At 48.6% G+C, this 16,898-nt stretch overlaps 1 protein-coding gene across 2 annotated transcripts in view; it reads left to right on the top strand.

Moving 5' to 3' along the window:
* The window catches only part of tapt1b (transmembrane anterior posterior transformation 1b), a 191,612-nt gene that overhangs the window by 147,857 nt on the left and 26,857 nt on the right, over positions 1 to 16,898 (top strand). For both annotated transcript variants that reach the window (XM_072496425.1, XM_072496424.1), the window contains exon 12: positions 3,380 to 3,456. In XM_072496425.1, coding sequence (XP_072352526.1) covers positions 3,380 to 3,456 — 77 coding nt within the window. The remainder of the gene's footprint in view (positions 1 to 3,379; positions 3,457 to 16,898) is intronic.

Raw genomic sequence — 16,898 nt, 5'->3', positions numbered from 1 at the left:
GGACAGATTGTTGGTGATGTGCACACGTAAGAATTTGAAGCTGTCGACCATCTTCACCTCGGCACCATTGATACAGACATTGGTGTGTACGATACTTCACTTCCTGAAGTCAATGAACAGCTCCTTAGTTTTGCTGGCATTGAGGGAGAGATTGTTGTTGTTACACCACGCCACTAGGTTCCCTATCTCCCTCCTGTACTCTGACTCATTGTTTGAAATCCGACTAACTAAGTTTGTGTCATCAGCAAACTTGTAGCTGGCGTTGGAACCAAATTTTGTCACAGTCGTGTGTGTACCGGGAGTATAGTATGGAGCTCAGTACACAGCCTTGTTAGGTCCCGCTATTGAGGACTATTGTGGAGGAGGTGTTATTATTTATCCTTACTGATTGTGGTCTATGGATCTGGAAGTCAAGGATCCAATTGCTTGGGAGGAGCCAAGTCCTACACTTTGGAGCTTTGATATGTGCTTGGCTGGGTTTGTGGTGTTGAAGGCGGAACTATTGTCAATGAAGAGGAGTCTGACGTAGCCTTTGTTGTCGAGATGCTCCAAGGATGAGCGTAGGGCCTGGAAGATGACTCCTGCTGTGGACCGGTTGTGGCAGTATGCGAATAGCACTGGATCAAGGCATTCTGGGAGTATGGATTTGAAGTGTCTCATAACCAACCTCTCGATTTCATAATGATTGATGTCAAGGCTACCGGACGGTAGTCGTTGAGGCACTTTGCTTGGTTCTTCTTTGGCACCGGTATGATGGTGGTCTTCTTGAAGCAGGTGGGAACCTCGGAACGGAGTAGGGAGAGGTTGAAAATGTCGGAAAACACACCCACCGGTTGGTCAGCGCAGGATCTGAGTGCATGACCAGGGTCTCCGTCAGGACCCTTTGCTTTCTAAGAGTTCACTTTCAAGAAGGCCGATCTGACTTCGGAAGCTGTGAGGTAAGTATGGATGTGTCTGAGGCTGCTGGGGTACTTTCCTGCTTGAACCAAGTGTAGAATGCTCTGAGTTCATTGGGGATGAGTGCACTGCTGCCGGAGATTCTACTCAGCTTTGCTTTGTAGCCCGTTATGTTGTTTAAGGCTTGCCACAACCGACGAGAGTCCGTGTCGTTAGTCTGTGTCTCTAGCTTAATCTGGTATTATCTCTTGGTATCCCTAATGGCTTTGCGGAGGTCGTACCTGGAATTCATGTAGAGGTCCGTGTACGCCTCAGACCTGACCTTCAGTAGGGAGTGAATCTCATGATTAAACCATAGTTTCCATTTCGGGAATGTACACACCACCTTCTTTGGCACGCAATCTTCTACACACTCGCTGATGAAGTCTGTAATGGTGATGGCATACTCATTTTGGAAATGAAATGAAATGAAAATCGCTTATTGTCACAAGTAGGCTTCAATGAAGTTACTGTGAAAAGCCCCTAGTCGCCACATTCCAGCACCTGTTCGGGGAGGCTGATACGGGAATTGAACCGTGCTGTTTGGACTGCTTTAAAAGCCAGCGATTTAGCCCAGTGTGCTAAACCAGCCCCTATGAATATGAATAGGAGTCTGATGTAGGAGTCCTTGTTGTCGAGTTGCTTCAAGGATGAGTGCAGGGCCAAGGAGGAGGAAATTTGAAGATTATTTATCCAGTACTGACTTGGTAAATAACAATCAATTCACTCTGAAAGCTGAAGATTGAACTTCACAAACTCCTTAATTTTATACGATCGTAAGAACAGTGAGCACTTACAATGACTTTGATGTCCTTCATGGGACATCCAAACGTTCACACAGTACTCTTAACTATGGCCTGAATTGATGAATTAAGAAGAGCCTTCCTCATCTATAATTCTCTTGCGCGTTATAGGGATTCACTTTAGATTATGTTTCTCAAGAGTGTGGATGTAAGAACAGAATAAGCAAACATCCTCCGTGCTTAAGTTTGTCTTCCGATATTCGATGTTTTGAGCACAATTTGGGCAACAGGTGAAGCTGGCTGTTTAACATTGCTACTATGCATTCGCAATGCAAGTGGTATTCTCCTCTCTTAGGATGCTGTCATCAAGCCAAAATGACGTTCTGCCTTGCACAGAAATGAGTAATGCGGTGTAAAAGTTGTAGTGCAGGTGTAATGTTGGGTATGCAGAAGGCCTTGCATGCCAGTGACTGGTGGATTGTATAAAATAGCATGTCCCTTTGGCTGTTCACAACAGGAAAGCTACTGACCACACTCAATCAGTCCATGCACGCAAAAACTCAGAACCTAGTGTCCAACATTAAATGTGGTTCTCCAATTGCACAGCACTTACAAAATGATCCCAATTGTGCTAAGGATTACACTTGCAACCATTTAAGATTATTAGTTTGGCTTGCAGTGTGGCTCACTTGTGTGTACGAGAAGCAAACTATATTCACACACAGGGCCATGTCCTTTACAAACAGAAATAACATATCCAAGCATTGTCTTTTTTCAACTAAGCAAAAGCGTGGACTTTTATCGTGGAAGAAAAATTGGAATGATCGGGTTATTAAAAAGAACGTTTGAAACAAAGTGGTGGGGCGAGTATGGGGGGCGAAGAGGGGGGTAAAAAGGGGGGAAAGAGGAGTTTTATGTTATTAATCCTGCGATGTGGTAAATAAGCTCGTCAGCTTATTTAAGTGCACCCTTTTAAAAAATTTACTCAGTCATTTCTTATTTGTTTAATGCTGTTATTTTTTTCTTCTACTTGTCATATATCTAAACAAGATACACCAGATACTTTACTCTTGACTGTGGTTAGAATTCTCAGCAAGTGTATACAAGGAATTAATTGTTTCCACATATTCAGTCATTTATTATTGTTTATTGAAACCCTAAACATATAATAATAATCTTTATTAGTGTCGCAATAATCTTTATTGTCACAAGTGGGCTTACATTAACACTGCAATGAAGGTCTTGTGAAAACCCCTAAGTCGCCACACTCCGGCGCCTGTTCGGGTACACAGAGGGAGAATTCAGAATGTCCAATTCACCTAACAGCACGTCTTTCGGGACTTGTGGGAAGAAACCAGAGCATCCGGAGGAAACCCACGCAGACACAGGGAGAACGTGCCGACTCCGCACAGACAGTGACCCAATCCGGGAATCAAACCTAGGTCGCCACTGTGAACCAACAGTGTTAACCACTGTGCTACCGTGCCGTCCATGTCCTTACATGACCTTAAAACCTATTGTAACCGCTTTCCCAAGTTAAAACTGGTTTAATTGCTCACTAAGTTTAGATGTAATTGTTAACCAATAGTTATTCAAGAATTGTTAAACAGGTATATAATATGCAAATTTGAAATTTGTTTCAATTGTTTGAGGATTGCAATTGAACTATTATTTATGACTCCTTTCTTTTTCGTGTGTAGCTATCCCGAGTTATTACAAGCTCTACAAAAATTCAGGGAGCATTGGCTATTGTCAGCCTATTGGTGTTTTACTTCGGGTAAGAAATTAAAATATTTACTGTTTTTAGGGGTTCGACGGACAAGAGTTATTCTGAAAACAAGTAGGACCTTTAGATAATTATGTATTGTTTGAAAAGTCTTAAGTAATTTTAAATACAAGTTCAGTGCATTTTATGTAAAGCAGCAGATTTCTCATTCTAACAAGATATATACCTGCAAAAACACTGGGCTTGATTCTCCATCGGCGGAATCCTCCGTTTCGCTAGCAGTTCACTCACGCACGTGGATTTCCCGATGGCACAGAGGTGCCCACAATGGGAAAAATGGCCGGCTGCCGGGACGGAGAATCCTGCTGCCGGTGAGGGCATGCCGCACCAGAAAATGGGTGCGGCAGGTTGGTGAATCCCGCCGATTATTCTTGGTTGTGGATAACAGTGCATTGTTTTTCACTTCTGATGCATACTCCCTGTCTGAAGCATTGTTTCATATCTGACTGGTTACCAACCATACAGACATAGCCTCGTCATAATGTTTGATGCTGCCTTATTCTGAACTTTATTTGTATGGTCAGCCCATAACTTCTTACTAGCAACTCCTAAATAAGTGTTATCTAGTATAGAATGACAATTATGCTCAAGTATGGCACAATGTTGTACTGATTGCTCTCATTTTAGTGGAAAATGCCTTGCATTTCAACGCACAAAAGGTAAATTTACTTCACTTGATTTGCTTAACAAACATTGCCACCCTTCGTAACTAAAATGTTAAAATGCTCAGTCTGCTTTTCATTTTACTTTTACCAACAAACACAAAAAGTTAAAATACCATGCTTACGCCATGTGACTATGAATATTGAGGCCGTATGGCCAATGATGGTATAATTTACTTATTACTTGCCTAGAATCATAGTCATAGTGGTCTACAGCACAGAAAAGGCCCTTCAACCCATTGTGTCCGTGCTGGTCAAAAACAACTACCTAGGTATTGTAGTCCCATTTTCCAGCATTTGACCCAGAGCTTTGTATGCCTTGGCATTGCAAGTACACATCTAATCAATCATATATGCAATTGCTACATTTGGATCCTTAGTTAACTATGTGTAGTTAGGGCGGCACGGTTGCACAGTGGTTAGCACTGCTGCCTCATGGCGCTGAGGACTCGGGTTCGATCCTGGCCCTGGGTCATTGTCCGTGTGGAGTTTGCACATTCTCCTCATGTCTGCGTGGGTCTCACCCCCACCACCCAAAAGGATGTGCAAGGTAGGTGGATTGGCCAAGCTAAATTGCCCCTTAATTGGGGGGGGGGGGGGAATTGGTACTCTAAATTTGAAAAAAAACTATAAGTACTCACAACGCCCTTTGCTGCTCTTGCTCATGGATTTGCTTTGTTTGGCCCCCTGTTCTGCACTGTAACTGTTTGTCGATGTACCATTTGTCAATGCACTCTGTTGATTAATCCTTTTGTCTACTATGTACGTGCTGTGTGCGTTCCCTTGGCCACAGAAAAATACTTTTCACTGTACTTCGGTACATGTGACAATAAATCAAATCAAATTAATCTATTGGGTAATGCAAGTCATGGTTCAAAAATAGTTGATGCCATTATGGCTCAAATTCTCTTGTAATTTTTTTTATTCGTTCCGGGATGTGGGTGGCACTGGCTGGGCCAGCATTTATTGCCCATCCCTAATTGCCCTTGAAATGAGTGCGAGGCCATTTCAAATGGCATTTAAGAGTCAACCACATTGCTGTGGGTCTGCAGTCATATAGGCCAGGCGAGGATGGTAGATTTCCTCCCCTAAAGTTCATTAGTGAACGAGATTGGTTTTTACAACCATTGACAATGAATTCATGATTATAATTAGACTTTTGATTCCAGGTGTTTTGATTGAATTTAAATTCAACCATCTGCTGTGGCGGGATTTGAACCTGGGTCTCCAGAGCATTACCCTGTGTCTCTGTATTACGAGATCAGTGACAATATCACTATCCCACCATCTTCCCGTAATGTGGAAACTTTTGCCCTTTAAAAGTAGGGAGAGATATTTTTCAGCCGATTTTTAAAACATTTTATTTAGTTACTTTTGTTGTCAATATGTCAGTCTTGTACATAGTTAACAACTGGTCTCTGACTGACAAGTTTGTGATGCTGTAACTTTTAATTTTGTTGAGAGAGAGGAAGAGAAGCTAATCTACTTGAGTATCCTGCTCGTAGCACATGTTTGTTAATCTCTTATCCCTAAAGAAAATAGGGAAGTGAAGTGGCATCAAGCTGATCCAGATAAAAGTAACCATGATGAGCATCTGGTTATTATAACTCTTCACCTTTTGTATCCTGATGAAAGTGTTCTCTGACATCGCCAGAGAATAGTTCCAGTCTCTCTTTCAGTAACATAATCAATAACATTTCATTTATAATCCATAAAGTACTTGAAGCAACCATAGAAACTAATGTATTGCTACAAATATAAATACCAATTTCAAGAAAAATCAGCTGCAACAGTTGAAAGATTTTGTTTTGTTTGTTTATCTTCCTTGCTTTATACTTGCCCAGGTAAAATGCTTTTGGGTTTTTCTAAGTTAATGGCGTTACATAAATGCCAGTTGATGTTCATGTTGGTTCGGCACAAAAAGCTTCTTAAGAAGCTTGGCCCTGTCTTTCACCACCTTCTGGAGTGTACAAATGTTACATTGAAGGTCGTAAAAGCTGAGAAGGATTATTCGAATTGCGGAGGAAAATGCTGGTTTGTATTATTAGGGACATGGTAAAAGGGTACTTAGAAAATCATAACATGATTCGGCAGAGATAGCATAGATTAATGAAAGGGAAATGATCTCTGACAAATCTGTGGAGTTTTTTGAGAGTGCAACTAGTACACCGGATAAGGGGAAATCAGTGGACATAGTGTATCTGGATTTTCAAAAAGCATTTGATGAGGTGCCACACAAGACGTTATTAGACAAAATTGGGTCTTGTATGAATGAGGGTAATACATTAGTTTAGATTGAGGATTTGTTAATGGAAAGTAAACAAAGAGTAGGGGTAAATTAGTCATTTTTGGGTTGGCAGACTATCCGGTTACTGCATTGGGGCTCAGCTATATATCTTATTTCTCAAATGATGTAGACGTGGGAACCAAATTTACTATATCTAAGTTTTTGACCTAATGTTTGGTGGGAAAGTAAGCTGTGAGGAGGACAAAAAGAGGCTGGAAGGGGACAGGTTGATTGAGTGGACAAGAACATGGCAGACATTTGAAATATAAGCTTATTCACCTTGTTAGGAATAGAAAAGCAGAATATTTTTTAATTGGTGAGAGACGGGAAAATGTTGATAATCAGAGGAACCTTCGTGTCATACTTGTCGAGGGGCGGTAGGGTAGCACAGAGTTAGCACAGTCTGCATGTTCTCCCCGTGTCTGCGTGGGTTTCCTCTGGGTGCTCCGGATTCCTCCCACAGTCCAAAGATGTGTGAGTTAGGTGGATTGGCCATGATAAATTGCCCTTAGTGTCCAGAAAGGTTTGGTGGGGCTAGTGGGTTGTGGGGTAGGGTGGAGGTGTGGTTTAGGTAGGTTGCTCTTTCCAAGGGCCGGTGCAGACACGATGGGCCGAATGGCCTCCTGCACTGTAAACTCTATAATTCTATGATCAAGCCGAATCACAGAGTCAACATACAGGAAAGGATAGCAAATGGTACTAAAGAAATTGACATAATGGCAAGGAAATATTACATAGGGTCTTGCTGAGACCATGCCTGGGGTACTGTGTGCAGTTTTGGTTTCCTTACCTAAGGCAGGATGTATGGTTCTCAGTGAAAAGTCCAATAAATTAATTCCTAGGATGAGAGGATTGTCCTTTGAGGGGTGATTGAATAGACTGGGTCTATATTCCTAGAATTTAGAAGAATGAAAGGCAATCTCATTGAAAATTGTAAGATTCTTTAAGGGGTTTGAAAAAGTAGATGCCATCGGGATGTTTCCCCTGGATAGAGTGTCTATAACATGGGTTCGTAATCTCAGAATAAAATGCTGACCATTCAGGACTGAGATGGAGAGACATTTTGTCAGTTGAAGTGTTGTGAATTCTCTACCTGGAGAGATGTAGATCCTTGGTCCTGAAGTATATTTAAGACAGTTGGTCAGATATTTGAGTATTGAAAGAATTAAGGGATAGTGCAGGAAGTGCCATTTAAATGACATGTCGACAAGCGCAGGTCAAAGGCTGTAATTTCTGCAGGGAGGAGCTCACCTTTTGACTCCCCAAAGCCTATCCACCATATACAAGGTACAAGTCAGGAGTGCAATAGAATATTCTCCACTTGTTTGGATGAATGCAGCTCCAACAACACTCCAAAAAGGCTCCTTGGACAGCACCTTACAAACTCACGACGTCAATCACCCAGAAAGACGAGGACAGCCAATTCATGGGAATACCACAACCTGCAAGTACCCCTCCTTTCTTGTTAATATTTTATTAAGGTATTTGAAAATTTTCATAACAGTAACATAAACAATGATATCAACATGGTAAAATAAACATTTCCGCCCCCCCCAACCCAATCTTCATGCACCTCAACCAGAGAACAACAATCCGCCCGCACCCCCACCCTCCCCTTTGGAATACTGCTGACATTTTAATTTTCCCCGATAAAGTCGACGAACGGCTGCCACTTCCGGGTGAACACTAACATTGACCCGCTTAAGGTGAACTTTATTTTCTCGAGACTGAGAAACACAGCCATGTCGCTAACCCAGGTCTCTACACTCGGGGGGCTTCGAGTCCCTCTACATTAACAAGATCCGTCTCCGGGCTACCAGGGAGGCTAAGGCCAAGACATTGGCCTCTTTCACCCCGTGAACGCCCGGATCTTCCGACACTCCAAAGATCGCTACCTCCGGACTCAGCACCACCCGTGTTTTTAGAACCATGGACATTGCCTTAGCAAAATCCTGCCAAAACCCCCTAAGCTTCGGGCATGCCCAAAACATGTGGACATGATTTGCTGGGCTTCCCGCGCACCTCGCACATCTATCCTCAACCCCGTAGAACTTACTCATCCTAGCCGCTGTCATGTGTGCCCGGTGGACTACCTTAAATTGTATCAGGCTAAGCCTGATGCATGATGAGGAGATATTAACCCTGCTTAGGGCATCCGCCCATAGTCCCGCCTCTATCTCTCCTCCTAGTTCGTCCTCCCACTTGCCCTATTAAGCTCCTCCACCGGAGTTTCCTCCGCCTCCGAAAGCTCCTGGTAAATATCTGATACCTTCCCCTCTCCCACCCGGGTGCTGGAGCCTACTCTATCCTGTATCCCCCGTGGTGGCAGCAGCGGAAAGGCCGGCACCTGTTTTCTCAGGATGTCTCGCGCCTGCAAATACCTAAAACCATTCCCTGCTGGCAATTTAAATGTATCCTCCAAAGCTTTCAAGCTGGGAAAGCTCCCGTCTATAAATAGATCCCCATCCTTCCAATTCCTGCCCTCTGCCAACTCTGGCACCTGCCATCTAACCTACCGGGTACAAACCTGTGGTTATTATAAATCGGGGTCCAAATTGATGCTTCCTCCACTCTCATATCTCCTCCGTTTCTCCCAAATCCTCAGAGCCGCCACTACCACCGGACTTGTGGAGTACTGGGCCGGCGATGCTCCCAGACTGGTGTCTTTACATGACGCTGCCTCCATCCGCTCCCATGCCGACCCCTCCCTCACTACCCACTTCCTAATCATGGCTATATTAGCCGCCCAGTAGTAATTGCAGAGGTTCGGCAGCGGCAACCCATCCTCTCCCCGACTGCGCTCCTGCAACACTTTCTTCACTCGCGGGGTTTTACTCGCCCACACAAAGCCCAAAATAATCTTATTCACCTGCTTGAAAAAGGCCTTAGGGATGAAGATGGGGCGGCACTGAAAGACAAACAGAAATCTGGGGAGGACCGTCATTTTTAAGGTCTGTACCCTCTCCGCCAGTGATAACAGGAGCATGTCCTATCTCTTAAAGTCCCCTTCCATTTGTTCTACCAACTGGGATAGGTTTAACTTGTGTAGTGCCTCCCATTTCCGGGCCACCTGGATTCCCAGATATCGAAAGCTCTTCCCTACCATTCTAAGCGGCAGTTCTCCCAGTCTCTTCTCCTGTCCTCTCGCCTGGATCGCAAACATCTCGCTTTTCCCTATGTTCAATTCATACCCCGAAAAATTGCCAAATTCCCCCAAGATTCGCATTACTTCCCCCATCCCCTCCAACGGGTCCAAAATGTACAAGAGCAGGTCATCTGCATAGAGCGAGACCTGGTGCTCCACCCCCCCCCCCCCCCCCCCACCCCCCACCGAACATGCCCTTTCCAGTTCCTAGAGGCTCTTAACGCCATGGCCAATGGCTCTATGGCCAGAGCAAACAGTAACGGGGAGAGGGGGGCACCTTTGCCTCGTCCCCTTAAAATACCCCGACCTCGGCCGATTCGTGTACACATTCGCTACTGGTGCCTGATAGAGCAACCGCACCCAGTCAATAAAGCCCTCACCAAACCCAAACCTTCCCATCGCCTCCCACATGTAATTCCACTCCACCCGATCAAAAGCCTTCTCTGCATCCATCGCTACCACCACCTCCGCCTCCTCTCCTTCTGAGGGCACCATAATAACATTTAGAAGCCTTCGAACATTGACCTTGAGTTGCCTGCTCTTAACAAATCCCGTCTGGTCTTTCCCTATCACCCACGCGACACAGTCCTCTATCCTTGTGGCCAGTATCTTAGCCAGCAGTTTGGCATCCACATTCAGTAGGGAAATCGGCCTGTATGACCCGCATTGCTCCGGATCCTTCTCCTGTTTCAGGATCAATGAAATCGAGGCCTGCGACATTGTTGGGGGGAGGACTCCCTTCTCTCTAGCTTTAAGTGTCCTCACCAGCAGTGGGCTCAATATCTCTGAAAACTTCTTATAGAATTCCACCGGGTAGCCGTCAGGCCCCGGGGCCTTGCCCGACTGCATGCCCTCCAGCCCCTTGATTATTTCCTCAATCTCAATTGGGGCACCCAGCCCCTCCACCAGGTCCTCCCCCACCCTCAGGAACCTCAACTGGTCCAGATATTGCCTCATCCCCTCCACACCAGCCGGGGGTTCTGACTCATATAATTTACTGTAAAAGTCCTTAAACACCTCGTTCAGCCCCCGCTGGGTCCAGGACAGTATTTCTGTCTCTATTCTTTACTTTACCTATCTCCCTGGCCGCCACTCTTTTCCTGAGCTGGTGTGCCAACATTCTGCTTGCCTTTTCCCCGTACTCCTAGATCGCCCCCCTTGCCTTCCTCAGCTGTTCCACTGCTTTCCCTGTGGTCAACAGCCAAAACTCCACCTGTAACCTCCGCCGCTCCCTCAGTAGCCCCGCGTCTGGCGTCTCTGAGTATCTCCTGTTCACCTGGAGTATCTCCTCCACTAATCTATCCCTCTCAGCCCGTTCCACCTTTTCTCTGTGGGCCCGTGTCGAGATTAATTCCCCTCTGACGACTGCCTTCAAAACTTCCCAGACCGCGGCTGCAGAGACCTCCCCTGTATCATTTGTCTCCAGGTAGTTCTGGATGGACTTGTTAATCCGCCCACAGATCGCTTTGTCCGCTAGCAACCCCACATCCAGTCTCCACAGCGGGCATTGCCCTCTCTCCACACTAACCCGTAGATCCACCCAGTGCGGGGCATGGTTCGACACTGCAATTGCCAAATACTCAGTATCCACCACCTTCGGTATTAGTGCCCTGCTCAGAACAAAAAAGTCGATGCAAGAGTATACCTTGTGGACATGTGAAAAAAAGGAAAACTCCTTTCTCCTCGGCCATGCAAACCTCCATGGGTCTACTTCCCCCATCTGTTCCATGAAACCCTTCAATTCCTTTGCCGCAGCCGGCCTCCTCCCTGTCCTGGATTTTGACCGGTCCAATTCCGGATCAATGACTGTGTTGAAGCCCCCTCCCATGATCAGGTTATGTGACTAAGTCTGGGATCTTACCGAACACCCGCCTCATCAATTCCACGTCATTCCAATTCGGAGCATATATGTTCACAAGTACCACTCGCACCCTCTCCAGCTTCCCACTCACCATTATGTACCTACCCCCCTTGTCTGACACGTGACACGATTCTCCCTGCCTCGAATGCCACTTGTTTGCTGATCTAGATCGCTACCCCCTGGTCTTTGAGTCCAGTCCTGAGTGGAACACTTGTCTCACCCACCCCTTCCTCAATCTCGTCTGTTCTGTAACCTTTAGGTGTGCCTCTTGTAGCATTGCCACGTCCGCCTTCGGTTCCCTCAAATGCGCGAACATATGAGCCCTCTTGACCGGCCCATTCAGTCCTCTCACGTTCCATGTGATCAGCCTGAACGGGGGAGGACTTCCAAACCCCCCCCCCCCCCCCCTGCCAACTAGCCATCACCCTTTTTAGGCCAGCCTCGAGCTCGCGCCCTCCGCTTCCTCGAGTCCCCACTCGGGCTGTCGCCGTTTCCGACCTCCCATTTGTCCCCTAGTAACAGTTCCTACCCTGTCAGCAAAGCAGCTCCCCCCCCCCCCCACACCCACTCCCTCCCCCTGCTAGCAACAGCGCGAGAAACCCAATCCCCCAAGTCAAGCTCCAGCTTAACACCTGCTCACCCCCCCACCCTGCTTCTGAGAGTCAGCTGACCCATGCTGACTCAATAGCTCCTGCCCCTGGCACCAAGCAGTCTGTCTCCCTATTGTATTCTCCTCTCTACCCCCCACATGAAAAAACATTTTAAAAGCATCACATTCCCCAGTAAACAAACAACAGAAAAATCGGTGAAGAAACAGTCTGTGGTAAACCACTGTAATGTATAATATGTGTATTGTGGTAAACAGCTATTGTATTATATGTAATGTGGTAAACCGCTGCCCGATGGCTCCGCTTCCCCTCGGGCGTGCTATAAAGGTGGCTGGTCTCCGCCTCTGACCCAGTTCGGGATCAGAGGCCGGGAGGCTTTCTGTTTAGTTTATTAAAGCCTCAGTTACGTTCACTACTCGTTTTGTGTTCATTGATGGCACATCAATTTAATAAACTAAACTTCTAAGATGAATTCGTCGCTCAAGCCTGATCGTCTGGAGCTGGACCCACAGGCAGCCGACGCCACTGCAACATTCGAGCACTGGCTAAGCTGCTTCGAAGCGTACCTCGGATCCTCCACCGAAGACTTCACCAACCTCCAAAAGAAGCAGATCCTCAACGCACGGGTGAGCCCGCAAGTTTTCCTTCTCATCAGAGACGCCCCCTCGTATACGGAGGCGTTAATGCTGCTGAAGGGACAATATGTAAAGTCTGTAAACGACGTGTATGCTAGGCACCTTCTTGCCACGAGACAACAACGCCCTGGGGAATCACGAGCAGAATTCCTGCGTGCTTTGCGGGAACTCGGTCAGAACTGTGATTGCCAGGCGGTATCGGCTACCCAACACGCGGAGCTGTTGATCACGGACGCTTATGTCGCAGGCATGAAATCGAACTACATTCGCCAGCGATTGCTAGAAGGGGGTACACTTGGCCTCCCAGAGACAGTGCAGCTCTCAAACTCGCAGGAGGTGGCCTTCCAGAACATGGAGGCCTACACCTCCGACTACGCGGCACCCTCGTGGACCTTGTGGGCGCCGCCACCATCCGACTCGAGTGCGGCGCAAGCCTGTGCCGCGCAGCAGTCCGCCAACGCCGGAAGCCCAAAGTGCTACTTTTGCAGCCAGGGTAAGCATCCCAGACAATGCTGCCCTGCACACAACGAGACTTGCAACGGGTGTGGGAGGAAGGGCCACTTTGCGAAAGCCTGCCAGGCCCGATCTCTCCCTAAAACTTCTGGGCCCAGCAGCGCTGCCTGCTGCCTGTCTGGGTCGCCCCCAGCTGCCGTGCCACCTGCCATGTGCGGCCCGTGGGCGCCGCCATCTTCGATTTCACCCGCCACGTGCGTCCCATGGGGGTCGCCATCTTTGACGCCATCTTGTACTCCACCCGCTACGCGCGATCCATGGGGCCGCCATCTTTGACGCCAACTCCGATGCCACCCGTGACCCATGGGAGCCGCCATCGTGGGACCACTCCATAGCTTCCTGGGAGCCCTGCTCACCCGATCGTACGCTGGCCGCCGCTACCTCCAACCGGCCTCCCCATCACCTTCCAAAGCTCGCCTCCATCACGCTCGACCAGTCCCGGCCTCATCATCTCACAAAATCTACGATGACCGTCCGGATCAATGGGCACGATCGGCCTGCCTTTTCGACTCCGGGAGCACAGACAGCTTCATACACCCTGATACGGTAAGGCGCTGTTCCCTCCCAATTTTACCCGCGACCCAGAAAATCTCCCTGGCTACCGGATCACATTCGGTAGAACTCCGGGGGTACTGTGTCGCGACCCTTACTGTACAAGGCATATAGTACACTAACTTTAAACTTTCCTTCCTTCCTCATCTCTGCGTTGCCCTATTACTGGGGCTCGACTTCCAGTGCCATCTTCAAAGCCTTACTTTAAAGTTCGCTGGACCCCTGCCCCCCCTCACCGTCTGTAGTCTCGCGACCCTTAAGGTCGCCCCACCCTCTCTCTGTACTAACCTCACCCCGGACTGTAAGCCCGTCGCTACTAGGAGCAGACGATACAGTGTCCGGGGCAGGGCCTTTATCAGGTCGAGGTCCAGCGACTCCTACGAGAGGGAATCATTGAGACTAGTACCAGCCCCTGGAGAGCCCAAGTGGTGGTCGTCAAGACTAGGGAGAAGCACCGGATGGTCATCGACTACAGTCAGACCATCAACTCGATGCGTACCCCCTCCCCCGCCTATCTGACATGTCAACCAGATTGTGCAGTATCGAGTCTTCTACACAGTTGACTTGAAGTCCGCGTACCACCAGCTCCCTATCCGCCCAGAGGACCGCCAATACACTGCCTTCGAGGCAGATGGCCGCCTCTACCACTTCCTCAGGGTTCCCTTCGGCGTCACCAATGGGGTCTCGGTCTTCCAACGAGAAATGGACCGAATGGTTGACCAGTATGGGCTGCGGGCCATGTTCCCGTACTTAGATAATATCACCATCTGCTGCCATGACCAGCAGGACCATGACGAAAACATCCGACACTTCCTCCACACCGCTGAACTCCTGAACCTCACCTACAATAAGGAAAAATGCGTTTTCCGCACAACCCACCTAGCCATCCTTGGCTACGTTGTGGAAAACGGAGTCCTAGGACCCGACCCCGATAGCATGCGCCCCATCCTGGAACTCCCCCTGCCCCAAGGCCCTGAAGAGATGCCTGGGGTTCTTCTCTTACTGTGCCCAGTGGGTCCCCAATTATGCAGACAAGGCCCGTCCACTGATCAAATCCACCATTTTTCCCCTGACGGCTGAGGCCCGCCTGGCCTTCAACCGGATCAAGGCAGATATTGACAAAGCCGTGATGCACGCTGAGGACGAGTCCATTCCGTTCCAGGTGGAAAGCGATGCGTTGGACTTTGCTCTGGCCGCTACCCTCAACCTGGCGGGCAGGCCCGTGGCTTTCTTTTCCCGTACCCTCCACGCCTCCGAAATTCGACACTCCTCCGTCGAAAAGGAAGCCCAAGCCATTGTAGAAGCTGTGCGACATTGGAGGCATTACCTGGCCGGCAGGCGATTCACTCTCCTCACTGACCAACGGTCGGTTGCCTTTATGTTTAACAATACACAGTGGGGCAAAATCAAGAACGACAAGATTCTGAGGTGGAGGATCGGGCTCTCCACCTACAACTACGATATCTTGTATCGACCTGGGAAGTTCAATAAGCCCCCAGATGCCCTATCCCGCGGTACATGTGCCAGCGCACAAGTAGACCGCCTTCGGACCCTCCACAATGACCTCTGTCACCCGGGCGGGGGTCACCCGTTTTTTTCACTTTATCAAGGCTCGCAACTGCCTTACTCCATCGAGGAGGTCAGGACCGTGACCAGGGACTGCCAGGTCTGCGCGGAGTGCAAACCGCACTTCTATCGGCCAGACAGGCCTAACCTGGTAAAGGCCTCTCGCCCCTTTGAGCGCCTCAGCATCGACTTCAAAGGGCCCCTCCCCTCCACTGACCGTAACGTGTACTTGCCCAACATTGTTGACGAATACTCAAAGATTTCCCTTTGCCATCCCATGCCCTGACATGACCTCTGCCAGCATCATCAAGGCCCTGCACAGTCTTTTCACCTTGTTCGGGTTCCCCACCTACATCCATAGCGATCGGGGTTCCTCCTTCATGAGCGACGAGTTGCGTCAGTTCCTGCTAAGCTAGGGCATCGCCTCCAGCAGGACGACCAGCTACAACCCCCGGGGCAACGGACAGGTGGAGAGGGAGAACGCGACAGTCTGGAAGGCCGTCGTCCTGGCCCTACGGTCTAGAAGTCTCCCAGTCTCCCGCTGGCAGGAGGTCCTGTCCAATGCGCTCCTCTCCATCTGGTCGCTCCTGTGCACTGCCACCAACGAGACCCCTCATGAACATATGTTTGCCTTCCCCAGGAAGTCCGCCTCTGGGGTCTCGCTCCCGTCCTGGCTGACAGTCCCAGGGCCCGTCCTCCTCCGGGAGCATGCGACGAGTCATAAATCAGATCCCCTCGTCGAGAAGTTCCTGCTCCTCCATGCCAATCCAGAATATGCCTACGTGGCACATCATGACGGGCGACAGGACACAGTCTCCCTCTGGGATTTGGCACCTGCAGGTTCCCCAACGATCTTCACCACCGACCCTACACCGTTTCCCTCCACCACTACCCAGCTACTTCAAGAACTGGCACCCGCAGGCCCACCAGCGACCATCACCACCACCCCCGCCCATGCCCCCCCCCCCTCCACCGACTCAACTACTGGGTGAAGAAGAGGACAACACGCTCCCGGATGCCACAGGTCTCGACACCGGTGCCCACACCACAGCCGGGACTGAGGCGATCACGGCGGAAGGTCAAGGCCCTCGACAGACTTGATCTTTAAGCCCACTTCACCCCCGCTGGACACTTGTTTTTAACAGGGGGTGAATGTGGTAAACCACTGTAGTGTATAGTATGTGTATTGTGGTAAGCAGCTACTGTATTATATGTAACGTGGTAAACCACTGCCCAATGGCTCTGCCTCCCCTCGGGCCCGGTATAAAGGTGGCTGATCTCCGCCTCTGACCCAGTTCGGGATCAGAGGCCAGGAGACTTTCCGTTTAGTTTATTAAAGCCTCAGTTACGTTCACTACTCGTTTTGTGTTCATTGATGGCACATCACAGTCGCTTTAGAAAAATAGTCACCCAAAAAACAGAACTAAATTCAAAGCCCATCCCCCCCCTCTAACAAGGTCCCTGCAAGACAGATCAATCTTTAACCATCCACACAGCCCATTATTTCACATAGAGCTACTTAAATTTATACAATCCAGCACCACGAATCGCTGCCACAGTACTTCTCCAAGGCTTAAATGTCATTTAATTCGCCTCCAGCTTCA

This window comes from Scyliorhinus torazame, chromosome 3, assembly GCF_047496885.1.
Source record: "Scyliorhinus torazame isolate Kashiwa2021f chromosome 3, sScyTor2.1, whole genome shotgun sequence".
Classification (NCBI taxonomy): Eukaryota; Metazoa; Chordata; class Chondrichthyes; order Carcharhiniformes; family Scyliorhinidae; genus Scyliorhinus; species Scyliorhinus torazame.
This window is presented reverse-complemented; position numbering and strand designations above follow the sequence as displayed.